Raw genomic sequence first — 27,793 nt, forward strand, 5'->3', positions numbered from 1 at the left:
TCTGTTTCCGTGTCTCAGGTGTGTCTGACCCTCACGGCCAAGCGCATGGCCCGTAAGAACTGCCTGGTGAAGAATCTGGAGGCTGTGGAGACTCTGGGATCCACCTCCACCATCTGCTCGGATAAAACCGGCACCCTGACGCAGAACCGCATGACTGTCGCCCACATGTGGTTCGACAATCAGATCCATGAGGCCGACACCACTGAAGATCAGTCTGGTGAGCTGCGAGAGGATTGCTAGGTGGTTGCTTGGGTGTTCTGGGTAGATAGATCTTACCATTCAAAAGTTTGGGGTCTTTATTTTGGGGGCTTTTATTTTGCAAGGATGTGTTAAATTAATTTAAAAGTGACTGTAAAGACATTTATAATGTTACAAAAGATCTCTGTTTCAAATAAATGCTGTTCTTTGTATTTGTCAAAGAACCCAGAAAAAAATGTATCATGGTTTTCACCAGGGTTATTATATTTAACTTGAACTAAAATCATTCAAAGATGTTTTCGTTACTTTAAATACAATAAACGTTAAGTGAAATCAAATAAAATCTAAAAAATGTATTTGCTGCCAACTTGCTAGTTGCAGCATTTCTCATTTTCATTTAATTTAACTTAACTAAAATCAAAACTGAAGTAAGAAATGATCAAATCTATATAGACTTATAAAAATCATACAACAAAATTACTAAAACCTGACTAAAATTCAAACGAAAACAGATAAATAAAAATTTATCTAAATTAAAATAGTATCTCAGTGATACTAAAATATCACTGATTTCCACAAAATATTAAGCAGCAGAACTGTTTTTAACATTGATAATAATAAGAAATGTTTCTTGAGCAGCAAATCAGCATATTAGAATGATTTCTGAAGGATCATGTGACACTGAAGAGTGGAGTAATGATGCTGAATTCAGCTTTGCTGTCAAAGGAATAAATAATTTGAAAATGTATACAAATAGAAAAGAGATATTTTTAATTGTAATAATATTGCTGTTTTTATTACTGTATTGTGCTACTGTAGTTTTTATTACACAAAGGCAGCTTTGGTGAGCATAAGGGATTCTTTCAAAAACATTTTAGATAGATAGATAGATAGATAGATAGATAGATAGATAGATAGATAGATAGATAGATAGATAGATAGATAGATAGATAGATAGATAGATAGATAGATAGATTGATAGATTGATTGATAGTTTCTAGGCTGTAGAAAGATACTATATTGATCCCGTGTGTGATCTCTTCTAGGTGCGTCCTTTGATAAGAGCTCTGGGACGTGGTTGGCTCTGGCCCGTGTGGCAGCGCTCTGTAACAGAGCCGTGTTTAAGGCGGGACAGGATTCTCTGCCAATCCTGAAGCGTGATGTTGCCGGTGACGCCTCGGAGTCGGCTCTTCTCAAGTGCATCGAGCTCTCCTGTGGGTCCGTCAAAGCCATGAGGGAAAAGAACAAAAAAGTGGCTGAAATTCCCTTCAACTCCACCAACAAATACCAGGTTTGCTTTCTGTGACTGGATTTATAAAGTAATTGTAAGTCCGGCATCCATTAACTTGGTTAACATTCAGTCAACATAACCTTAATTAACTTAATACTTAAAATAATATTATATTTTTACTGTCGGTGCAAAATTAAAATGTAAAAAATGTAAGTTTGGTGTAACAACATTTCATTGTTATTATTATTATTATTATTCCAGGTAAATATTGTGCAACTCAAACCAATATTAAACAGTATGATATTATTTTAACTTTAATTGCAAAATGGACAGTGGACATGTCCATGTCCAGGCCCCTTTTTTAATTAACGCCAAGATTTTATGTTAAAATGTATTCGTATGTGTAAGGAAAGTGTATATTGCAGGTTCTGTCACCATTTATATTAAGTTTATCATTATTTCTTTTTAACTTTTTTACTTTCATAAGTTCATGTCAAATGGTCCTGCAATTAAGTGGTTTTTTTTTATTACAAATATTCCATGTAGTCTCTCTTTTTTTCACTTTTTTTATTATTTAGATATTAGATAAAGATTTTTTATATATTTAAATTATTATTGTTGTTTTATAATATTATTGTTTCTTAATAACAAGTATGATGTGTAGTCTCTCAGTTACTATAGTCATTAATATATTCTTTTGAAGCTGCGTGCATAATAATAATACAAAATTAGCAAAATATTATTTAAAATAGTTTTAGATGGATTATAGTATGTCACATCACAGAACACGACACAATAAAACAAATAAAGAGAGAATAAGATAAGAGAGAAATAAATAGTTATTAAATATTAATATATTTTACATTTCATCAATGCTAAAGTTTATCCTTTTAATTATAGACCTTATGTAGCCCCGCCCCTTTTCAGCTCGGCGCTCGTTGTCTTTTGTCTTCCGGTCTGTATTTTCACAGCGATCTTGCGTATTTATGAATGAACGGCTCGTTTTAAAATCTTCCCGGTCGACTGATATTTGTTACATCTGCTTTAAACATTACATGATAACTTTCGTTAACTTTACATTAAGTACCACTTCAAAAGCTAATTACTCCTGGACAGCAATGCCATAGAAATATACAGAGCAACCGCAAAAACGGAAGTTCAAAGACAATATTCTAAAGATGGCGCGGCGCCTTGTTTCTCTGGTGCATAAGGTATATAATTCATTAAAAATGAATTAAGAATGATTTTGTATATAGATAACTGTAGATATGTTTAGTTCATCATTAGTAAACATGATCTTTAAGATTTTTAAACAGGGATAGTTAAACATGATCATCTTCATTCACATTCCGCACTTTATTCAGTTCTGATTAACACTCATTCTCATGTGCTTGGATGTTTTTCCCACCAGCTGTCAGTGCACGAGACGGATGAGGGTAGCGATAGCCACTACCTACTGGTGATGAAGGGGGCGCCAGAGCGCATCCTGGACCGTTGCTCCAGCATCCTCATTCAGGGGAAAGAGCAGCCCATGGATGAGGAACTGAAGGAGGCCTTCCAGAACGCCTACCTGGAACTCGGAGGGCTGGGAGAAAGAGTGCTTGGTGAGAAATAGAGAGAGACCTAAAAATAAAAGACTCTTTTGTTTCCTGTTACCTCTCCACTATCCTGACACAAAAAACTCTAAAAACACATTTTAAAAAGGCATTTACATTTATTCATTTAGCAGACGCTTTTATCCAAAGCGACTTACAAATGCGAACAATAGAAGCAGTTAAACTAACAATAGGACAACAATATGCAAGTGCTATGACCCTTCCCAGTTTAATCTAACGCAGTACCTGTCATTTTTTTATTTTTTTTAAAGATGATAGTTATATAATAGAAGATAAAGTGTTAGTATTAATGGATCAAGTGTGGCCGAAAATGATGCGTCTTCAGCCGTTTCTTGAAAATGGACATGGACTCAATGGCAGGTCATTCCACCAGCATTAAGCAGACCAGGAAAAGGTCAGAGAAAGAGATTTAGTGCCTCTTTGAGATGGCACCACAAGACGTGTTCACTTGCAGAGTGCAAGTTTCTGGATGGCACGTAAGTCTGAAGTAATAAGTTTAGGTAAAAGGGAGCAGAGCCAGTGGTTGTTCTGTAGGCAAAAGTCAGTGACTTACATTTACATTTATTCATTTAGCTGACGCTTTTATCCAAAGCGACTTACAATTGCTATACATGTCAGAGGTCGCACGCCTCTGGAGCAACTAGGGGTTAAGTGTCTTGCTCAGGGACACATTGGTGTCTCACAGTGGATTCGAACCCGGGTCTCTCACACCAAAGGCTTGTGTCTTATCCACTGCGCCATCACCACCCCTTGAATTTGATGCGAGCAGCAACTGGCAACCAGTGCAGTTTTGTGAGGAGAGGAGTGACGTGTGCTCTCTTCAGCTCGTTAAAGACCACTCTAGCTGCAGTATTTTGGATCAGTTGCAGAGGTTTGATAGTGCAAGCTGGAAGACCAGGAGAGCATTACAATAGTCCAGTCTGGATAGAACAAGTGCTTGGATAAGGAGTTGTGTAGCATGCTATGATAGGAAGGGCCTGATCCTCCTGATGTTGTATAAGGCAAATCTGCAGGACCGGGCAGTTCTAGCAATGTGGTCTGTAAAGTTCAATTGATCATCAATCACAACAAGGTTCCTGGCTGACCTTGATGGAGTTATGGATGACGAACCTAGCTGATTGGAGAAGTTGTGGTGTAGTGTTGAGTTGGCCGGGACCACAAGCAACTCTGTCTTCGCAAGGTTTAGTTGAAGGTGGTGGTCCTTCATCCAGCCAGAAATGTCTGTCAGGCATGCTGAGATGCGAGCAGCTACCGTCGGATCATCAGGCTGGAATGAGAGGTAGAGTTGTGAGCAGTGATAGGAAAAGCCATGTTTCTGAATCACAGATCCTAGTGATGACATGTTGATGGAGAAGAGAAGTGGTCCAAGCACTGAGCCCTGAGGCACCCCAGTAGCTAGATGTTGGGTCTTAGACACCTCACCCCTCCACGAAACCCTGAACGACCTACCTGAGAAGTAAGACTTGAACCACTGGAGTGCAGTCCCCGAGATGCCCTTCGTCTTTAGTATTGACAGGAGGATCTGGTGGTTAACTGTGTCAAAGGCAGCAGACAGATCCAGCAGGATGAGAACTGAGGATTTGGAAGCTGCTCTTGCCAGTCTCAGAGCTTCAATTACCGAGAGCAGGGCAGTCTCAGTTGAGTGTCCGCTTTTGAAACCAGACTGGTTGTTGTCCAGGAGGTTGTTCTGTGTAAGAAAGGAAGAGATCTGGTTGAAAACAACTCGTTCAAGTGTCTTCGCGACAAATGGAAGAAGGGATACCGGTCTGTAATTTTCCAGATGTGCTGGATTACAAATATGAATAGAAATCCAAGACGCATGAAAAAACAAAAAATTGGCTCATCAAAACTGTGGAATAAATCCATTCTGATTGTTTCTATTTTTTTTTCTACTTTCATCCAGGTTTCTGCCACGTGTTCCTGCCCGAGGACAAGTTCCCCAAAGGATTTGCCTTTGACACTGACGACATCAACTTCCAGACAGACAAACTGTGCTTTGTTGGTCTGATATCCATGATTGACCCTCCCCGAGCTGCCGTCCCAGACGCTGTGGGCAAATGCCGCTCAGCTGGTATCAAAGTCATCATGGTGACCGGTGACCATCCAATCACGGCCAAGGCCATTGCTAAAGGTGTCGGTATCATCTCTGAGGGTAACGAAACCGTGGAGGACATCGCCGCTCGGCTTAATATTCCTGTCAGCCAGGTCAACCCCAGGTAGAGTATTAAAACACACAGAAAATTCACGATCCCATTTTGCCTGTTTCTTCCCATAATTTTCTCTAAACAGTTTACTATACTATGGATAAAAATGTCAAAAAAGGAAAAAAAAACACATTTAGGGAGACCTGTGCTAAACGTTCATGATTTTCCCAAGGACATGTTCCTGGATCAACATGCTTTTAAGTCCTGGAATTACTTTCCTATCAACTGATCTGATTACAAGGTTGGGATTATGTTTGAACAGCATTCAATTCCACCAATTGTAGGCTAGGGTTAGGATTTGGTTTATGAATGCTTGATAGGAATATTGTTTCTAGGAATGACAAAGGATGTTGATCCAGGAACACGTCCTGTTTGGCTAAATTGCATCAGGCTGGTTTCAACCAAAGACATCTATAAAACCTTCAAAAATCGGTCAGTGGTAAAGCATCTTCAATAATACAGCAAAATATTTGCTAATTATTTTTTACAAAAGGAGAATACATGGCTACTTTTGAATGTCCATTAATGGAGAAAAATGCTTTTTGCCTGATAATGGTGCAGTTTCAGTATCTACCTGAAGGGAAAAACATACGGGAAAAACCTAGAGTGCGTCTCAATCAGATCCCAAGCTTCCTTGGTCATGAATCAGTATAACATGTACTCAAATTGTCACTGGTAAGGACGCTGGCTCACTACACATCGGGACACTGATGACTCTATTTGCGGCGACATGACAACGTCCTCATTGTACAACATCACTACTGGTATTTATAACTGATATCTTTCTGACAATATTTGTTTACAGCACTTTGCTTGTTACGTATACGTGCAGCATGAAAATAAATTCTAAATGTTAGCTACATTTTGTTAATTACCTGCCTAGCGATGTATATTTATGCTGAAATATAATTGGTTTTTAAAAATGTCCGACTCCCTGATCAGTGCCCTGACTACTGAACTAGAGAGCTGATTGAGACGCACCCCTAGTCACTCTTCAAGAATTACTAAAATTGTTTGTCACTTCAAAATAATGATCCATATCAATAATAGTTCCTGCAGAGTGACGAGGGGTTTAAGAAACATTTGAGTAATTATGATGCTTTTTATGACCATGTTGAGAGTAAAAAAGACAACTCCTCATGTCTCAGACACGTTAATGTTGTGATGATTGGTAATTGATTGGTAATTCTTTATAATGTATGTGTGAGGCTAATTTCATTCAGTAATTATTGACTACCTAATATGAACTATTTCAGTCCTACATTTGCTATTACTTGCTGATTAGTTAATATTGTTTCCATATTAGTTTATAGTAGTAGCTGAAGTGTTAATGTAGTACTACTCATTAGTCCTGCATTACTTCAGACTTCAGGTAAAAGTGGCCCAAATCCTTTTTTTTTTTTTTTTTTTTTTTTTTTTTTTTTTTTGCTCATGTGAATCAGATCTGTTTTTCTCATGACAGTGTGAACGGCACAAACCACATGGAATCTTTGTGCTACTTCCATATGTGGTCCTAAATCCGATACAGGTCATATGTTTTGCAATGTGACCTCAGTCTGAACAGTCCTATCGTAATTCATGCGACTTTTACGTCACTCTAAAGCAGGGGTGCCCAACCCTGCTCCTGCCGATCGACTGTCCTGCACAGTTTAGCTTCAACCCTAATCAAACACACAGGAAGCAACCAATTAACGTCTTCAGGATCGCTTGAAAATTAAAGGCAGGTGTGTTTGATTAGGGTTGGAGATGAACTGTGCAGGACAGTCGATCGGCAGGAGCAGGATTGGGCACCCCTGCTCTAGAGCAACATTCATCACAATTCAGCGCTCATGGGAGTCACTTCCGAGATTTTACATACACAAAGTTATCAAGACACTTGCAAAGGGTAATCAGTGGAAGGACAGTGATGCGTGACAGCTCTATATAAAAGCAAAACATTAGGGCTCCTATCATAAATGTTTAAAAACTTTTTCCGCATCCACGTCAATTGTTTTTTATACTGCCTGCATGTAAATTCGCTAGCTTCCACGGCAGATCACATTATACACAAACGCATAATCACTGACTTCAATGTCCTCCGTGTTTACTTCCGTGTGACAGCTGCTACGTGATGTCTTTTTATTGCTCTTTTACGCATGTGGGTCAGTTCAGGACTATGATCTGTTCTCACTGGAATTATGACATTGGCCACATTTAATACAACAATGTGAACAGCTATACAAAAAAATCAGATCTGAGCAATAAATAGTAATTGAGCACTAAGGCTTGCAGTGTGAACGTGGTTACCGTATTAATGACGACCATTATTCTAAAGTGTTACCTAAAAAAACTGAACTGAAACTTCTGGATAATGTGAAACTGATTTGTGTAATAATTATTGCTGTAACAGCAGCTGTACATTTTGTCTGATTTTGACACAACTGGAGAGCGAGTTTCCATTTAGTATTCTTCATGCGTGTGTTGTCAGGGATGCTAAAGCCTGTGTGATCCACGGCTCAGATCTGAAGGATCTCACGCAGGATCAGATGGATGAACTGCTGAGGAATCACACAGAGATTGTGTTCGCCAGGACCTCGCCCCAGCAGAAACTCATCATCGTGGAGGGCTGCCAGAGACAGGTACACACACACACACACACACACACACACACACACACACACACACACACACACACACACACACACACACACACACACACACACACACACACTCACATTCACCTAAAAACTGTACATTTAAACTCTTCATTAGTAATCATAAATAACTGACTACACACACTCTCTGTGTGTCTGTGTATTTTAGGGCGCCATTGTGGCCGTGACTGGTGATGGAGTGAACGACTCCCCCGCTCTGAAGAAGGCTGACATCGGTGTTGCCATGGGGATCTCGGGCTCAGACGTCTCCAAGCAGGCTGCAGACATGATCCTGCTGGACGACAACTTTGCATCCATCGTTACTGGAGTTGAGGAAGGTATGAGAGAGAGGGAGGCAAAGCTTATGAGAAAGATAGAAAGAAATCCAGAGCAAGCCAGGGGCAACTCATACAAGGAGATTGTTTTCATCTATGCCTCAGAGTTTGCTCTTTATTCTTCATTTGGATCTCTGCTAGATTCCACAAAGCAGTTGCTAGTCTTCCTGGGGTCCACAGTTAACATTCGTAATATAAAATTGTATAAATGTATGTTAAAAACTCAGAATAAAATTTTCCGATAATTAAAATCAACCAAAATATGATAGAAAAACAATAAATAAAATGAAATAAAAATAAAATAATTATTCGTATATATAGTATAAGTATTATAACATATATATAGTATCATAAGTATAGTATAATATAGTTTAATGCAACAACAGTAAAAAAAAATGAAAAAAAGTAGGTAATATTTAAAACAGATAATAAACTCAATTGATTTTGATAGTAACTTCTTTTGATTGGAACTTTTTGAAGAAAGTATGAAATATGTATTAATTAATTCAAATTATACCATGGTCTGTGTGAATACTCGATTCTGATTGGCTACAGGGTGTCCATTAAAAAGTGATAGAGGACACCTAGGGTGTTTCTCAAAACCAAGAATGCAAAGAATGGACTTGTGTTCTTGGGGAGAACGCTCTTGCTAGTTGTTCTTGAATGAGTGAACTCACAAGGTGACGAGCACACAGAACGCTGCTGACAGTTTGAGACGATGTGTTCTTGCTGATATTGCGCAATAATACCCCCGCACAGACGCTGTCTGCAGTACCCAAACATAACAAGAATTATTGACCAAGCCCAAGCCTACCCTCAGCTCAAGGGATTACTCTACAACTGTACACTACAATGTAATGTATAATCATAACAATAAAGCTACGCTTATGGAGATTCTCACTTCCGAAAACGTTTGAGCACATTTTCGATTCGCCATAAATTTTCGTAAAAATGCCAATATTTGAAATCTACACAGTTGATTTCTCGCATCAAATGTTCTCAGAAGTGAATTTAGTGATGAAATAGCGTACGAAATTGTAGAAAAACGACTTGCTGTATTGACCTGCCTATCTTTCCTCGAATGCCGAAATGAATGCTGGGCCGTCAAGTTCACACAAGTTACCAACCTATGCATCCTCGGTAAAATGGGCGTGTCAAGAACACTTCCGGGATTTTTAACAGTTCTTGCCAAAATGCAAACTTGTGTATTGGGACAATACTTGGGCAGCGACTGATGACGTTTCACAAGTCCACAAGAACACAAGTACAGACAAGAACTCATATTGAGAAACGGCCCTAGTAAAGGAGTTCTGGTGAAACTGACAGTTTACCGTTCGAAATTAATAAATAAATGCGCTGGCTACATCAGCTGTGAGTAACCATAGCAACAGGCAGTAAACTGAAGGGTTCTACGAGCTGAGCGGACTATAAATATCTCCGGTTGCTAAATAAACCGTCAGGCGTAACCAGGCAAACCAAGATATTGTTTGTAAAAACTTTAGATTTCGATAGTAAAACGAATTAAAATATAAACTAATGTTTTAAAAATGTGTTATTTGGCAAGTGACCATGGTATAAGTGGGTTAATGCTCTTTGAGGTGTCCATTGTCAGGTATTAATGTTACCTCCGCTGCACGCCTCACCGTCGTCCATTAATACCTGACAATGCTTACATAACCCTTACATAAACATTTATTACAAACAACCATATGACTTATGGTTATATGTAATATATGTTAAAAAAATGAATTAAAATTAAGATATTTAAAATAAGAAATATGATACAATTTAAGAATATATTTTTTATTAATTTTATTTATTGTAATTTTATCATATTTTTTTGTTTGTTTTTTAATACTTTAATTTAAAAAAAAAAAATCAACAAAATGACAACAACAGTGAAAAGAGTAGGTCATATTTAAACCAAATAATAAACACAATTCAGAGTCTTTTGATAGTAACTTTTTGAAAATATTTTGAAATATGTATTAATTCATTTAAAATGTATTTTTAAAAACCATATGACTCATGGTTATATTTAATATATGTAAAAAAAATCTGAATTAAAATGCAGATAATTAAAAAAAAAGTTAAAATATAACAGTCAATCAAAATGAATATTTTATTTATTGTCATTTTTATCATATTTTTATTTGAGTGTTTTTTAACGCTTTAATAAAAAAATCTAAACGACAACAACAGTAAAGAAAAGTAGGTCATATTTAAACCATATAATAAACATTGACAGATTTCCCAGGCCGCATAAGTGTAACGCAGGGGACTTCTGTGAAAGCAAATTATCATGAAAAATGGAACAGAAACAGTCTAGATGAATGAAAGAAAAGACTCCGGTAATAATGAGGTCTGTTTTTTCTTTTCTCTTCCAGGTCGTCTCATCTTTGATAACCTGAAGAAGTCCATCGCCTATACGCTGACCAGCAACATCCCTGAGATCACTCCCTTCCTGTTCTTCATCTTAGTCAACATTCCTCTTCCTCTCGGAACCATCACCATCCTCTGCATCGACCTGGGCACTGACATGGTGAGACTCATACACATCTAAAGTTTTCATTTTAATAATGAACATATTCTTGAATGTAACAGAAACTGGAGTTATCTTCTAGTGGCAATACACTTTTTTCTCTAACCAATTGCTGTATGCCATCTCAGGTCCCTGCAATCTCATTGGCTTATGAAGCAGCAGAGAGTGACATCATGAAGCGCCAGCCTCGTAACCCCCACAGGGACAAGCTGGTGAACGAGCGTCTCATCAGCATCGCCTATGGACAGATCGGTTAGTGAGCTGCTACATTACAAAAATCTCTGTTATAAGAGATTAGACTTGAAATGAAGTGAATAAAAGTGACTTACCCTCTGTCTTTTTAAATATGCGTGTGTAGGAATGATTCAAGCCCTGGGAGGATTTTTCAGTTATTTCGTGATTCTGGCTGAGAACGGGTGGCTTCCCAGCCTGCTGGTGGGCATCCGGCTAAACTGGGACGATCGCTCGAATAATGACCTGGAGGACAGTTACGGACAGCAATGGGTAAACATCACATTACACAAACTATGCAGTGCATATTTATAGAGCACGCTCTTCTCCAAAGCATTTCATTTATTTTTACATTTATATTTAGCAGATGCTTCTAAAAAGCATCTTATCAAAACAAAGAATTATTAATCATATTTTCTGTCTTTCTGTCTCTTCCATCTTAGCTATAAATGATCTGCTTTTTGACATAGTACATAAAAATCAAAACAATATAACAGATTTTAAGCATTTTTGATCTTTAGAACATTTGGAGAGATATTTCACAAGTGTTCATCAATACAGGAACATTCAAAACAGATCAATAGATAAACAACTAAAAAAAAGTTTTATTTCCATTTAAAAGTTTAGTGTCAATACGTTTTTTAAAAAGCATTACTTATGCTCAAATACAGTAAAACAGTAATATTGTGAAACTGTTTTATATTACTATATTTTAAAAATGTCATTTATTTTGGTTAGTCACATGATCTTTCAGAAATCATTTTAATATGCCGATTAGATGCACAAGAAACATTTCTTATTATGTTGAAAACAGTTGTGCTGCTTATTATTTTTGTGGAAACTATGATACGTATTTTTCGGGATTTCTTTGATGAATAGAAATAAAAATATTAAAAATAATATTAAAGTTATTAAAGAAATTTTTTGTTACTTTTGATCATTTGAATGCAACCTTACTGAATAAAAGTATTAATTTCCTTCCAAAAAATATACAAAAAATCTTACTGAGCCCAAAATTTTTGAGCAGTAGTATATGCAAGAATGTGTAATGAAATAATGTCTTTCTCTCAGACATATGAGCAGAGGAAGATTGTGGAGTTCACGTGTCACACGGCCTTCTTCGTCAGTATCGTGGTGGTGCAGTGGGCCGACGTGATCATCTGCAAAACTCGCCGCAACTCTGTGTTCCAGCAGGGCATGAAGTGAGTATATCTGCTGCCCTGGTGCTAACAGACATCTGCTGGAATTAGTTGTTGGATTAGGATTCGGAGTTAAATGATTGTGCTTGTTTGTAGGAATAAAATCTTGATCTTCGGCCTGTTTGAGGAGACGGCTCTCGCTGCCTTCCTCTCTTATTGCCCCGGCATGGATGTGGCCCTCAGGATGTACCCTCTCAAGTGAGTGTTGCTTCCTCATGGAACGTTACAAAGCAAATTTGATAAATGCTACGTCAATATCATAGCATTAGCTGAGGAAAAACTCACTCAAATAATGTGAATTCTCTTTTTTTTCTCTCTTTCTTCTCTCAGGCCCAGTTGGTGGTTCTGTGCGTTCCCTTACAGCTTCTTAATTTTTGTTTACGATGAGATCCGAAAACTTATCCTGCGCAGAAACCCAGGAGGTACAGAGCCTGAATTACTTTCTCACACCGAGAAATAGAGCTTAGCGATATAGCAAAAAAATAGTTTGTTTTTTTTCTGTATACAGGATTTTGATATAAATATCAATATTTATGTATTTTCTCTAACATGGCTTTTTTTTGTGTATCATCCAAAAGTCCGATTTTTTTATTTATTTAATAAGTATTATGCTCATTGTTACATTTGAAAAATAACGTAAACAATTATGTGTAAATCATTCTAATATACTATCATTATTAATGTTGAAAACATATTTTTCAGGATTCTTTGATAATTTGAAAGCACAGCATTTATTTAAAATATTTTTTTTTGTAACATTTATACATTTCTGTATTTTCACTTTTGATCAATGTATCCTTTATAAGTATTAATTTCTTTCAAATTCTTACTGGCCCCAAACTAAAATACAATAAATATATCTATTTTTTTTTATTTTTTTTTTTTTTATTATTATTTATTGAACATGTTAAAAAAAATACAACAACTAAATTAGAATAAACAATCAACAAAAAAGATCATCAGCAGATAATCCAAATAACAGTCATGTTCAAAGGGGTAGGAAGAAGTTAATATAACTTTTCATGTCCTACCCCCATTCAATGATATTTTTAGCTACTTATATTGTTTGCATAATTATATATTCAAACTAAATAAAAATCAACAAAGCTCTGAAAATCACTGTTCCAGTTCATATCCATCTAGGATTCTTTTTTTAAATAATAATTTAAGTTGCAATAAGTTTTTACATAACTTTAAATCATTATCGCTGTTGTTCCACAGGATAACACCCTGAGTTGTTATACAGTGGAACTTACTATTTGTTCGAATTAATGGTTTACTAAACATTGATATTCCTCTGAAATTGTACATGCTTTCTCTCAATTGAAAAAGCTCTTGGATATTTCTAGGCAATTGGTTATTATGTAATAATATTAGGGCTGTCAAACGATTAATCGCGATTAATCGCATCCAAAATAAAAGTTTGTTTTTACATAATATATGTGTGTGTATGGTGTATAATTATTTTCTATATATAAATACACACACATGCATGTATATATTTAAGAAATATTTGCATGTATATACTGTGTATATATATTTATATTATATATAATTTATATTATATATAAATATTTTACATATAAATAACACATTTTTCTTAAATATATACATGCATGTGTGTGTATTTATATATAGAAAATAATTATACTCCATACACACACATATATTATGTAAACACAAACTTTTATTTTGGATGCGATTAATCGCGATTAATCGTTTGACAGCCCTAATCTATATCTATAAAATATCTTTCTTAAAAGAAAACAAGGATTTTTTTCCTACAGTTTTTCACTAAATGAACCAGAAGGAAGAATAAAAAACAATACATAGCAACAAAAAAAAGCTAAACTGACCTATATATTTGATGTTTTATTGATTATGCAAATGAATCATTGTTTTCATCCGAGTTTTGAATCGATTCACTGAAGTTGACAGTTTGAACTGATTCATGAAAATGAATCAAACTCTTTACATTTTAGTTACTAAAGTTGCAAAAATAAAAAGTCATAATCATAATATTCACAATGTTTCGTATATGAATATTCTGTGAATGTTTGATTTGAATATTCATGCTGTTGATGCTGAATTTTAATTATGGCCTTTTTTCTCTCTGTTTTACTTCAGGGTGGATTGAAAAGGAGACATACTACTAAATTGTCGAATACTTCACTCATCAATTCTCCCTCATTCCCTCACTTTCTCTTTGTCTCTCTCTTTTTTACATTCTACCCATCCCTCCTTTATAAAAACTCCATCCTTTTACTGAAATAAAAAAACAAAAATGAGACGAGATGAGCGGACCAACGACAGAGGAAGACGACGAACCCAAAGACTACAGCTGAATCTGCCAGTATCATAGTTGTAAGGTTTACTAAAAACTGTTAAACACACTGTTAGCATGTGCACACGCACGGCTTTTGGAATGGATGTCGCGCATCGCGTCTTTCCAAACCCGGCAGCTGCATTTAGATTCCGTCACGGGCGACTGGGACTCCTGCACAAACACTGCCACGCTAGATTACTGTTGCTCATCCCTCTCGTCCTCGCCGTCGGGAAAACACAAACAACCTAATGATCATGAAATTCATTTAGACTCTCGCCCTCTGCTGGGGGAAAAGAGGAAGACAGCCGCCCCGCTCCAAACCGGTCCCGTCTCACCTGCCACCTCCTCCCTTTCTCGGTGTCTTTTCTTTCCAGGTCGTTGTTGTTGTGTTTTTTCTTTCTTTTTTTGAGTGTCGTTTTTATTAATCATTCCTAACTTTTTAGTCCGATATTTGTTATGTTAGAAGTGTGTCTGAGAGCTGCTTGGTTTCATTTTTTTTTTCTCAGACATGACAAAGCACACTGCCACCCACTCACTCTTTCTCTCTCTCTCTCTCTCTCTCTCTCTCTCTCTCTCTCTCTCTCTCTCTCTCTCATTCCTCCTCTCCCTCCCATTTACCCTGCACTGCCCCCTCCCTCCCTGCTCTCACTCCTTCTGTCCGTCCCCGTCTGTTTGTCTGTTTGTGAACGATGTGAAGAAGCCCCCCACCCCCCACCCCGTTTCCCTCTTCCCCTGTAAAAAAAAAAGAAGAGAAAATACAATCTTTCTGTGTCCTAGGAAAAAGAGATTTCTCTCTAATGTCATTGTTTAAATAAATGCAGAAAAATGGAATAAAAGCAATGGTACAACATGTCAATCAACTGCGAAAAATGAAATAAAAAAGAAGGATCTCTCTTTTCTCAGCTTGGCGTCGGTTTGTTTTTGTGTCTGATGTCTGGTTAATGAAATATGAAACTTTCTTATGTGTAATTTATAGCTATTTCAGGATATGTAAACAAGCATTCACTTGGCGTTTGAGCACAGATTCAACACTTTTATTTTATAAATATCTTTAAAGTCAAGAAATCATTTTATAGAAGTGAATCATATTGTAGTGCATCCAGATGTCTTCTCAGTTCATAATTCACATCATAATTCTTAATATGCACTAATTTCTGCATTAAGGTAATGTTATTAAAATTCTATATTTTATTTAATATACAATTTAAATAAAATATATATTTTGCATAATCGTAATGAGAATTTGGGGGTGAGAAATGTGAATAGATGTCATGAAAATGTATTATTTTATATTATATTATGGCTGAACTATAACCTATATGTTCTTGTAAGATTCAGCAAGTTAATTGTAGTCAGATAATAAAGACATCAGCTATTTGTTCGATTAACATGGACAGTGCGAGAACTTTTACCTCTGTAATGGGTTTTCTCTGAACTCTGTAAGACTGTTAATGGTTTTACAGTCATTAATTCACTCTCGCAGGTTTATAACCTTCTTTATCGTAGGTTTTATGAGTTCAGTGCAATGACATTTATATAGAGGTGGCTTCTCCCAAAACAATATCACAAAAATAATCATACCAAAAAATCTCACTTCAAATCACTCACTATTATTTTAGTAACATTTGTCATTTTGAGGATGTTGTTTTTCAAAAGAGAATGCTATCATAAATTTAATTTGAGATATAAAATAAATCCTGTAAATAAATAAAATAAAATTGCTTTTTCACAGCCATAACACCTAGAGGTGTGGGTCACCCCGTTTAAAGAGTGTCTGCACACACAGATAGAGACAAAAGGCCTAAAACACCTTTTATATTTATACAGGCTGTTATATATATATGTATATATATATATATATATATACAGTTAGGGTTTTTATATGAAAGAGAAAGGAGGAGACGGGCTGCAGTAAAGTCTTTGATGAATTCCCTGGTTACATTCAGCCGCTGTTTCATTTTGATGATGAAGAGGGCTCACAAACACACACACACACACACACACAGAGAGAACCACACCTCTAAAAACAGAATTACAAACATGCCTTGAAGCCAACTCTCCAAAATAACAGAAATATGTCTCCTCATTATGAAACACACACACATACACACACACACACACACTCCCCTTGTCAGCTGTCCTGCCTGCTTTAATCTTTCTGCTCAATGCAGACCCCCAATCTCTCTCTCTCTCTCTCTCTCTCTCTCTCTCTCTCTCCCCCTTTCCCCCTCTCCCTCTCTCGCTCCACTGTTCTGTGTGATAGAATATCGATCGCTTGCCTCGTCTCAGCAGAAAGGGGGAAGGGAGGGGGCAATGGTCAGATGTGCTCCAAGGTTGTCTCCTTGGCAACTGATAGGTTGAACCGGATAGGTCACAGGGTTGCCATGGTGCCTAGGTCGTCAGGGTCATCGAGAGGGGGAGGGGTTATCGGGCTGACCGGTAATGTTTGGGTGAAGAGTAATTGTGGACATGCTCTGTGTTTGGGTGCGTGATGAGTGCAGGTCATGTTCATTCAGTATGCTCGTGTTTGGCTGTTTATGTTGTGTGCATTCTTAAAAATACAGGGGTTTTCACAGCAATGCCATAGAAGAACCATTTTTGGTACCCACAAAACCTTTCTGTGAACTCTTCTTAAAAGAACCATTTTTTCTTAGTGAAGAACATTTTAAAAATCTAAAAATCTTTTTCCTCTATAAAGAACCTTTTGCTGAATGGAAAGGGTGGATCATAAAGGTTCTTCATGGAACCATCTATGCCAATAGACCTTATTCAGAGCAGCGCCATGACAGGTATGAAAGTGAGGCTGTGAGGGCCATGTTTTCAATGGCATCCGCTGTAAAAAAGCAGCATAAAGCGCCAGATCACTTGTACTTTTCCACAGCTCAAATTGTCTGGGTTTTTTTGTCTACTTTCGTTTCCTGGAAAGATATTTTTGCAGTGTTTCGTCAGCAGAACAATCCAAAAACACCTTAAATACAGTTAAACCCACTGAAGACATGTATGTAGGCTATATGGTCTCACAGCCTCACTTCCATTCAAAATCAAAGATGGCGCTGCTGTGAATAAGGTCAATAAAGAACCTTTATTTTTAAGAACGTAAAGACGTTTTGCCTGCTCTCTACTTCACACACACACTGACGCACACAATAACAGCTTACAAACAGACTATATCACGTTTCATAAGCTGGCGCTCTTTGCTTCAGTAGTTGTATTCAAACGGTCCAAACGAAGAGTTCAACTTTGACGTGTTTAAAGGACAAATTCTCAAATTATAATTCATATTAAAGTTGTGAATAAAGCTTCTGTTCTTCAAAACTATTTAAGAATTTGAGGAACAAGTATAGGCCCTATGGCTATGTCTATATTACAAAATAAAGCATACATTTCGCGCGTTTTCTTTCGGCCTATATGTATAAAACACTTTTTTGGGATATATTTGTCATCATATAATGACACGAATCATCCTGGAAAGCTCTCGAGCGGCGAACTGTTGCTATGGTTACTTCCTGAGGCGAACGGTTAGTGCACTTTGACTAACTTGATCTAACTTTTGTCTTAATAACTTTGAAATTATTTAAATCTATATACTTAAGATTCCCTCAACCTCCTGATTTTACTTCATACGGAGGGTTCAAACATCAGTAATTCGCCAGTAACAGTCTCCACAAGGCATTTGGAGACATATGATGATCCTGTTAATGTTGCTCCTGATTCCTTGTAGAGAACGATTCACACCGCTAGATGGCGACCAAACTCGCCAAATCATGCGATTTCCTAGTTTATATTTATTTGAACGCCGACTCTGAGTTCAGATTCTCTGTATCGAAGTTCATCCTTATATCCAGGTGATATTATTACACATTTATGCTTATGCACACTTTTGCTTGCTTATCACACAAAATGGGCTACTGACACGATTTAATCTTGAAAAGTTATTCTGCAATTGTTTTATTCGTGTATTCCAGCCAAAAGGGATACAAGACGTAAATTATTTTGTGGCTAGAAAAACGAATAGGTTGGTTATAAACTGTTATTATGAGGCCCTTACCTCACTGTTTTATAGACTAGGTTAATATTTAGGCATATATTGTATAAAAATGTTTGTTTACACGATGTTAGCAGACGCTTTCTCTCAAAAACGACTTGACTCAACTCAAATTTCGAGTCACGTACAGAGAAATGTGCGACAGTCACTCACAAAAAAAAAAGGAAATAAAAATGTATCCAGCTTGTGGTTTGTAACATGATAGTTGGTTTTTAGTTGGAACAAGCTGGTTATTGGCTAGTTGAACAACCTCCATGTTCCAAAGACCATAGTATGACCAGGTTTGTTGGATATACCAGTGCCATGCTCCAAAACACAGCAGCCATCTTAAACTATATTTCCAGTGTAGGCCTGGCTTAAAGATCCAGTAATAAAAGCAGTAATCAAGAAATTAATGTTGATCAATCACTTACAATTTACACTAAATATTACAGTTGCAGATGAATGAAGTTTAGACAAGTATTTCAATAAAGCCAAATGTATGTTTTGTGGCGGTAACACATGACAAGGTGTATCTATCTGAAAGCTTTGATTTGAACCGATCAGCTGTTATGATATTTAATATTTGGAGTTTGTTCCAATGAAGAACCCGATAGAAAATTCTGGACTTGGATGAGCAGGAAGTCTTCGCTTTGAGGGGATTTAAGCCACCAGAAATGGCTGATTGCAGCGACCAGACTGGAGTGTACCAGTTTGATGAAGGATTTTAGGTAATGGTTCTGCGGGCTATTGCAGGCTAGGAACAGTGACTTGGGTTTAATTCTTACAGTTACTGGCAGTCCGTGTAGAGAGCTGAGCACAGGCGGAAAATGAGAGAATTTCCAGAGGTTAAATACAAGTCGAGCGGCAGCATTTTGGATGCGCTCGAAGGACCGTATAGCAGATACAGGTGGACCAGAGATGTCTGAGGAGGAGTAGTCTATCTGTGATTTAATAAAGCCTTGACAAGCACTAATAGTGTTATTCAACATATTAATTTTCTTTGTTGAAGAAAAAGTTATCTTAACTGGCATATAAATCCTACTGTATCATATTTGATACACAAATTTCTAAAGCCTTAAAATTATCAACAGGCCCAAAACTTGAATACAATCTACTACATTTTTTTTTTCAGCAAGTAAAAGGCCTTTTAGTATAATTCTAAAAATGTCCACCTTCAGGTCATCTTTTTGCTTTGAAATCTTTAAACATAATGACTTTTATATTGTTAGTGATATTTTAAGATGAACACTTACTGGACCGAGGCAACTAAGGTTTACTTGATTATCCAGACATATTTTTTTTTTTAGAAGAATCATGTTAAAATATAAAATACAATCAGGCTTTAAAAAAATAGTTTGTACATTTCTCGATCATCATTTTATTGCACAGCATTATGTTTTACCCCCACAAAAACAACTATAGAGCTTTGATCATAAAACTAAGCATTTAAATATCGTCTTGTGAAGTATCATCTCATTTTATGCAACTGTACTGTTATAAAAATCAATCTCACTGATTTACATTACAGGCTATCATAATTTAATCTTTTTGGGCTTATACATTTCTGCAACTGTACCAAATGGCATTTTCAGGCTCATTTTGGGTAACTTTACAGTCATTGATCAATGCAATGATATTTCCAGAAGAAATGAGGTATTAAAGCTTCTCGAAACATGTTCAATGTGTGTAAACCTTTTGCCGGTTGTGTTTTTCACAGGTAGCCACACTAACTGCCTACTTTCATGCAGCTTAAAGTCCAAATTATTATTTTTTAACCCATTTTTAATGTTTTTATATATAGGCTAATGTGTATTTCAAAGTGAAGAAGGATATTTAATGACAAAGAGATTTTATTTTACCCATTAGAACGTTGTTGCATATTTTAATGAGATATTACAAAGCCAAAGATTTTTTTCTTTGGAATAGAGTGTACCGATGAATCTGAAGAAGCATCAGTTTTGAATTCATGATGACTTTAAGAGGCAAACATTATACCTAATAGTACTGTGAGAGTTTAATTTGAGTCGTATTATAATATAACTGTGCATACATGCAGAATTATAAAGCTCACCCATTAAGTCATGTATGATGGATTTTAAATGTGTCAATGTCCATCAAGTGGAGTCCCGCTCTCAATAACTCAGGTTCCCTCACGAATGTGCCCCTCTTCCCCATCAGTATCCACTCGGTCGTCATGGAAACAGCCAGGATGCTGGGTACAACAAGGGAAAGTGAGAGAAGGAGAGATGGAGGGTGAGGGACGCAGGAAAAAAAGTGTCTGAAGGTCGCTCACAGATTAAAGGTTGGTGATGACAACTGTTCAAGTTTGTGTCCTCATGTTAATAACATGAAATATTTCTTTGAAAAATCATATTTTTAATGCTGTGTTTTTGCATAGTCCTGCACAAACCCCCAAATACATCGCACTTGGTTGTTGTTCCATCGGTTTCTCGCCATGTCACGCCCATTGATCTTCCACTTTCTTTCTTGCTCACTCTTTCTCCCTGAAAGAGCCAGATGGGGTGAGCGTTTTTTATTCTCGGAGGCCTCCTGCACGTGCCTCCTATTCAGAGCCTTAAAGCGTTTAATTCATGAGGGGTTTGATTCTACAGAGAAGGGGCCTCTACATCCCTCCCTCCGCCCGCGTTCTTTCGCCCCTCTCTTTTTCTCTGATCCACTCTTACACCATCTTATTTCTTCCTCTGTTCACCTCACTTTTTTCCCCTCTCAGCTCCTTTATTCACTCCCTTCCTCTTTTTGACCGTTTCTTTCCTTCAAACATTTCTGTTGCTTCTCTCCATTCAGCCTCTTTTACCTTGGCATTCTGTTTATTTGCCATGTTCTTTACTAAATTTCATATTTAAAAGCATGGCCTTACCTCTTGGAAAAATGCTTTGCTAAAAGTAGGCAGTGTAATAATAGTAATATGTTGAATTTGATCAGTGTAATTTAACTTTATGCACATGCAACCATCATTTGACAAATAAATGTTGCTTTAAGCTTGGGCTTTTTGTTTCATATAGATGCGTAGAGTATGTGCAAGATTGACCCTCCCGCTCTCTGATAATTACACATTGAGTTAGTGACCATTATCCTGTCAGGTGCCTGCTTGATAAAGCTGTGATAAACCTTTCTCCTGTCCTTGCTTTGCTCTCTCACTGTCTTTCTCTGTTCTTGAATTTCAGAGCTGGTTTGTCTTGAGATTCTGGGATTTTTACCTTTTTAAAAATCAAAAAATTTGGACTTGCTGGCCCCCTGGAAACGTTCAGCCATAGCCACCGCGCTGGTCACAGATAAATATATATTAATAGCTTGAATAGGAACTGTTATAATTTTAAGAAGATTGAAGAGGTTTACAAAAATCAAAGACAACTATCACTGACATTGAGAGAGTGCTTAAATATTCTCATTGGCTGATTGTTAGTTATATATAACAATCAGTAATTAGGTTCAGTAATCTCACTTTAATGGCAATGAAAAGGTTAATATTCAGTTATAGAAATGCCTTATTTTCAAAATTGTCACTGATAAGAGTAAAATTAAATACAGTAAAAATGCTCATTTAAAAGAAAAATGTCAGACTGACTTAGAGGTTTTTGCATCTGAAGTCTTCATATGTGTGTGTGTGTTTGTGTGTGTAATCCTTATTCTCTCAGAACATGGCTTGTCAGATAAAGGTGTGCACATCCGGTATGCATGCATATTTTGACCATTTATGCTATGAATATGTTAATGTATTTGCTTAATGCTTATTTAAATTTATAATAAATGTATCTATATCAAATGACAAAAGAAAGGATATAGGCCTAACTAAAGGAAAAATGTGTGTATGTGCGCTATCCACCTTAAAAATACACGTGTTCCCTCCATTTTGACGACCTCTCCACCTGTCGAGGGGACCCCGGTGGCAGAAACAGTGGGATTATTTAGTGCCGTTGGGCTTTAATTGATATTGAATGTGGTCAATATTTATTCGGCTTCAGTTAACGCCAAAATAATAAGGCCTTATGTTCGCGACCGACGTGTTCCCGGATAGAGAGGCCGATGCGCCGTCGAGTGAAAATCGATGAACACACTGAGTTAATTATGAGAAATCAATTAAAAGGATGGAATTGTGACTTTTATAAAGAGCGAACTGCCATCGGGATATCGACAGGTCGAGAGGGGCGCGAGAGACACTTCCTCCCAGCGCGCGCGTGTTTGAAGTCTCGAGCGCGCTGCTGGTATCTCTCTATCTAGAGAGAGAGAGAGACAGACAGACAGACCGAGAGAGAAAGAGAGAGACTGGCTGACACAATCTACAAAGACTCAGTGAACATCTTCCAGGTTTAAACTCCGTCTGTCTGTCTTCATGAAGCTGTATTGGCAGTGTAAAGGGCTTCACGGTGCAACGTATTTATATAGATCTGTACATTTATGACATCTTAGAAATTTGAGCATTGTGTGTCAAAAAATTGTCAAAAAAGGGTCCACTTTTACATGACTTCACCCTACGTAACGCATGCTTAACCATTTTTCTTACCCTCTCATTCTTTTCTTTTCTTTTTCTTTTGCCATCATCCACACACCAATTCGTTTTAGGGTTAAGTAAGGTTATTATAAAGACATAATTTGAGGAAAACACGGATTTAAGTCTTTACCTCAATTGTTCAGAGATGGTTTGCCTGTTAAATGAATATGATATTTAACCAGACGTTTCCATTACTTGTCTGCAAGAAGAAAATAAAAAATATGTACATACACGTGTATAGCCTAAGGTTTTTCTTAACCGTTATTTATTCAGCAAATACAATATCCAAACTTTTCTTCTGTTCACTCTAGTCTATTTCAGAACGGAATAAAAAGTATTCCGCGCATGTTTCTGTTTTATAATCGAATCATTTGATAGTTTTCGATTGCGGGGTTTAATCCGATGTTTCCTGTAGGTTTTATTTGACTAATTCTATACCTTAAAGTCCCTTTTTTTGTGGTATTTAGTGTAGTGCTTAAAAAGTAAATAATCGAATTTACAATTTAGTTTAAATATTAGTGTTGCATTGTTTCAAATGTATTTACTGCTCTTAGAGGTGTGATGTTCATGATGTAACATTGCTAAATGGTTACAATTTATAATATGGAAGCATTTGCATTTAGTGTTTAATTATGCATTAACATATTTGCATTTTTGCATATTCAAAAAGCAAACATGCCTTACATAAGACTTTAATCTAACGAACATATTAAAACCTTGAGTGTGAAATAAACGCAAATGTATGTACAAACTTGAATATTAATTCTAGTGTCTTAATCCCTTGGACTTCAATCGTCAAAATTTCGATCAAGAACTGAAAGAATATTTACTACAGTCTTTTTATTTACGACCTGAAATAACGTTTAGATATTTGAATTTAAAAATGCAAATATGCACTTATTAAATTCTAGTTACAGGCAAAAGTGTGTACCGGTAAGAGCTATTATTATGCTTGTGCATGCTTTGATAATTTATGTATTGAACATATTTGTTTAATTTCTTAATGTGTATTTAGATGTATGATAAATGCATATATTTCAAATGACAGAATTACTAAAAGGAAACTGAACGTGCAGTAGTTGGTAAAAAACTAAATGGAAGATGTAAAATATATGCGATGGTCCCATTTGCCTTATCCTTTTTTGGGGGGGTACTGCTTTAAGACAGAAATATAATAAATGTAATTATTTATTATCATATGCATGCATATGCTACAAAATAAATTTATATTTTGTAAAGTTTTATCTTAATTCATGTAAAATAACTAAAAATCACGTAGACATATTGCATAATAAATTAAATGATAAATCAGTGTAATGCAATATTCATGCTTCCAGATATTTCATAAATATATTACTGTGGGACATATCGTTCGAATTTTACAACTAAATGGGAGGATAGATGAGTGTGAACCTTACTATGTTTTGCCTTGAAGAACTCGTCGGGTTCGTTGTTGTTCCCTGGTGTTTTAGAAAATTTCGCTCACCTCAGCAAAAAGCTGCAAAATAGTATCGATCTGTCAGTTTTAACAACAATTTAAACAACAACTTATGGTTCAAAAGGCTTTGACGATCTAAATAAAAAGGGTGAAAAAACAACCCTGACATTAACGCTAAAAAATATCATTTGTCCACACAATGTGCAAAGCTGTGCAAAGCCCATTAGCTCGCGACCTCGGTGTCAAAGGGCAGCTGGTCATTCTCCTGACGCACTGGCCGCGAGAGCGCGCATCGTCTTCTGTCTTTATTGCTCTATATTTCATTAGTGAAGAAGCACAAGCCCAGCATACACATCAAAACAATATAAAATATTAGACATCCAGAGATATAGACCTTATAATGTGGTACTGTAAATATCCATACCTAGCTATTTCTACTTAAATGAAAACCAATTGGCTATTTTAAATATTGTACCAAGACTTAGGCTACATTCAATTATTTTATTTTATTATATAATTGTATAACATGAATTATAGGCTAAATAATAGAAAATGTGTGAAAGTTAAATATTTATATAGCCTAAAATATGTTCCTCCAAAATAGTACATTTTATAGATATTAAGTAATGATATTTCATGGTGTGATTTATTTTAAATTAATTTCGCTGGACACGTGGCCTATAGAAAGAAAACAGTGTGTACTCTGCAGTGGATGTCATATTTGGTCTGGTTGTAATCAATAGCTTTGATTATCTTGAGCTGATCATTGACTTTTTGATGTGCCATCATAAGGAGAGTTAGTGAGGTATTGACCTCCAACACTGATGCTTTGCTTCGGCTTTTCCTGTCTTTACTGTGTGTGCTTATAGACCAAATCAAGTGTGTGCGTGCATGCGGGAATTTTTTTTATGCAAGTTTTTGCTGTATTACTTCAAACAAGCAAACAAAATCTGAACAGATCAATCCAAAAAGTTCATTTGAATGAGCTAAAATAATAATAATAATATATTGCCAAAAAAGGTTTGCCATTTATCCATTAATGTTTTATGTACAGAATGAATAAAATGATTTGATTGCTTTGCGACAAACACACATACGCATGCACACACACGCACGCTCCGTGAGATCTGTGCTGGTTGGTTGTCCAGGTGGTTAGAATGCGGGCAAGCGATCAAGTTGAGGGGTTGAAGGTCAATTTCATCCCAGACGAATGACCTCATTCGCTGCAGGCTGACCCCTGTGGTCAAACTGCTAAGGGGTGGAGAGAAAGAGATAAATAGAGAGGAAGAAAGAAGAAACGATTGGTCATCTAACAGTCATGATGTTGTCGTCTTAGGTGTGAATTTTCCTTTGGTCAGATTCTGCCATTGTCCTATTATATTAACTAGATTTTCACTCTCCATCCATACGTCTTTCTTTCTCTCTCACTCGCTCTCATGAATTAACACCTGACCTTGACCACTGACACTGAACCTAACCTTCAAGAGTGCCTAAACATCAACCCCCACGGCCCCAAAATGCACGCACGCGCACACACTCACATAAAGAGAAAGAAGAGAAGAACAAACACACACAGATGTCCAGCTAGAAGAGATAGAAGCTTGTGTGAGGATGTTAAGTAAATGTCGTATCATGAATTGCACTTTAATCTACACAGGATTCTCCTCTAAAAATATAGCACTTTTTTATGGTGAGATGGTGCATATCTCATTTTCTTTTTCTTGTTTTTTTATTTTTTTCTCTTTTTTGAGAAAACTACAGTAATAAAGACTCCGCTAAATACGATTCCCTGTCACAAAATGTGAGTTTTGTCATCTAGCTGTTGAAAAAAAAAAAAAAAAAAAGATACACTGCAGGCTTTTTTCAGTTGAAGTTGCAGCTACAACCTTAGCTATATATATATATATATATATATATATATATATATATATATATATATGGGCATATGTACACACACACATACACAATTAATTAACACAAATATACACCTTAAAAATAGGCTATAGGCTAGGTTTTATGTATAGGCCTCTAAATATATATATATATATATATATATATATATATATAGTATTAAACACAAGACACAAACGAGGGAATGCAACGCCAGGAAGAAGAAAAAAACACTAACCATAGAATTCTCCAGACTAAGTATTTACACTCCTGTAGGTTTTGTTACTTCTCCTCCCCCAAACACCCCTCTCTTTTTCTTTCTTTCTCCTTCTTCCCGCTTAATCCCTGCCTACTTCACCACATGTTTTCTAATCCCAAATATCAGAGGTATCCCCCCCTTGCCTTTGAGCCCCTAATGCTGTAACCTCCTTTGATACAACCTTCTTTGCTTCCTCTTCCCCTTTTTTCCTTCGTCTTATCACTCACTCACACTCCCTGCAGTTGTCCTCTCGTGCCTTGTATATTGTTTTCCTCAGTTCTTTCTCTTTTGTGTTTAATTTCCATTTTGTTTGTGCCATTTCTTTTTCTGCATTGAGACTTAGCTTAGCTACAAATAATTGCTTGATTTCTTGAACTTGATGGAAAAAAATCACATTAAAAAAATGATTTCAAAATAATATGCTGTATTTTCTTGTTTACTGTATCTTGATGTAGATCAAGCGTGAGAATATGTAGCCTCATGTGCATGTTTGTTCATGTTGCCAAGTGTCATATCAATAGGTTAATAGGCGTGATGTCACATTCAGTAAGTCGCTGATTAGTTGGCACTTCACCAATCCATACACTAGTCAGGAGTCATAGACTCTTCCGCATTGATTTCCCCCTTGCCTTAAGAATGAGGTAGAGGTCGGCATGGGGTTCAGGCATTGATCGACCCCCAAATCACAACCCACCCGCTCCTAGTCAACCTGTGCCACCATAGCTATCCCATGCTTTGCTTTGCTCCTGCCTGACCTGATTGGCTGAATGCGGCTCGGTCAAGGTGCGTCTGTAATTGGGCCTTGTTGTGATTGACAGCTAGGTTTACATGCTTACCCATGGATGAGCGCCCCTGTGTTTGACCATCTGATGGGACCGTTGAACCAACTGCTACGCTCGCCCATACAAAACATGGCCACGGATATGCGCGCTAACCTTTGACACCCTAATTTGCTTAGTCACCATTTAAAGTTGTGTGATGGTCCATTTAGGTTGGCCGTCGTCCATAATTGAGTCCTCTCGCCGGCACTCGTTCATTATTTGCGTCAAATAATTCCTCCCTTCCCCTCTCCCGTCCGCTTTTTCTGCCTTTTCTTCACTGCTGGATAATTATAGTGTCATAGTCCTCTGTTTTTTCTTCATCTCCACCAGTTT

The 27,793-nt window shown here is 36.7% G+C and overlaps 2 protein-coding genes across 4 annotated transcripts in view; both read left to right on the forward strand.

Moving 5' to 3' along the window:
* The window catches only part of atp1a3a (ATPase Na+/K+ transporting subunit alpha 3a), a 36,403-nt gene extending 20,987 nt beyond the window's left edge, over positions 1-15,416 (forward strand). Inside the window, exons 9-21 of the mRNA XM_079878603.1 lie at positions 19-217; positions 1,245-1,489; positions 2,841-3,033; positions 4,949-5,261; positions 7,717-7,867; positions 8,052-8,220; positions 10,605-10,759; positions 10,888-11,011; positions 11,118-11,263; positions 12,062-12,192; positions 12,286-12,387; positions 12,520-12,611; positions 14,317-15,416. Coding sequence (XP_079734729.1) covers positions 19-217; positions 1,245-1,489; positions 2,841-3,033; positions 4,949-5,261; positions 7,717-7,867; positions 8,052-8,220; positions 10,605-10,759; positions 10,888-11,011; positions 11,118-11,263; positions 12,062-12,192; positions 12,286-12,387; positions 12,520-12,611; positions 14,317-14,345 — 2,049 coding nt within the window. The 3' untranslated portion in view covers positions 14,346-15,416. The remainder of the gene's footprint in view (positions 1-18; positions 218-1,244; positions 1,490-2,840; positions 3,034-4,948; positions 5,262-7,716; positions 7,868-8,051; positions 8,221-10,604; positions 10,760-10,887; positions 11,012-11,117; positions 11,264-12,061; positions 12,193-12,285; positions 12,388-12,519; positions 12,612-14,316) is intronic.
* A 2,928-nt stretch (positions 15,417-18,344) lies between these two features.
* Positions 18,345-27,793, forward strand: part of pou2f2a (POU class 2 homeobox 2a) — a gene marked incomplete at its 3' end in the record, with an annotated part of 82,128 nt that continues 72,679 nt past the window's right edge. For 2 of the 3 annotated variants that reach the window (XM_079878628.1, XM_079878627.1), the window contains exons 1-2: positions 19,147-19,270; positions 20,721-20,844. Of the gene's footprint in view, positions 18,361-19,146; positions 19,271-20,720; positions 20,845-27,793 lie in introns of those variants that run through there. The other variant, XM_079878629.1, reaches the window with a different exon arrangement.

The sequence above is a fragment of the Squalius cephalus genome (genome assembly GCF_949319135.1).
Source record: "Squalius cephalus genome assembly, chromosome: 8".
Lineage (NCBI taxonomy): Eukaryota > Metazoa > Chordata > Actinopteri > Cypriniformes > Leuciscidae > Squalius > Squalius cephalus.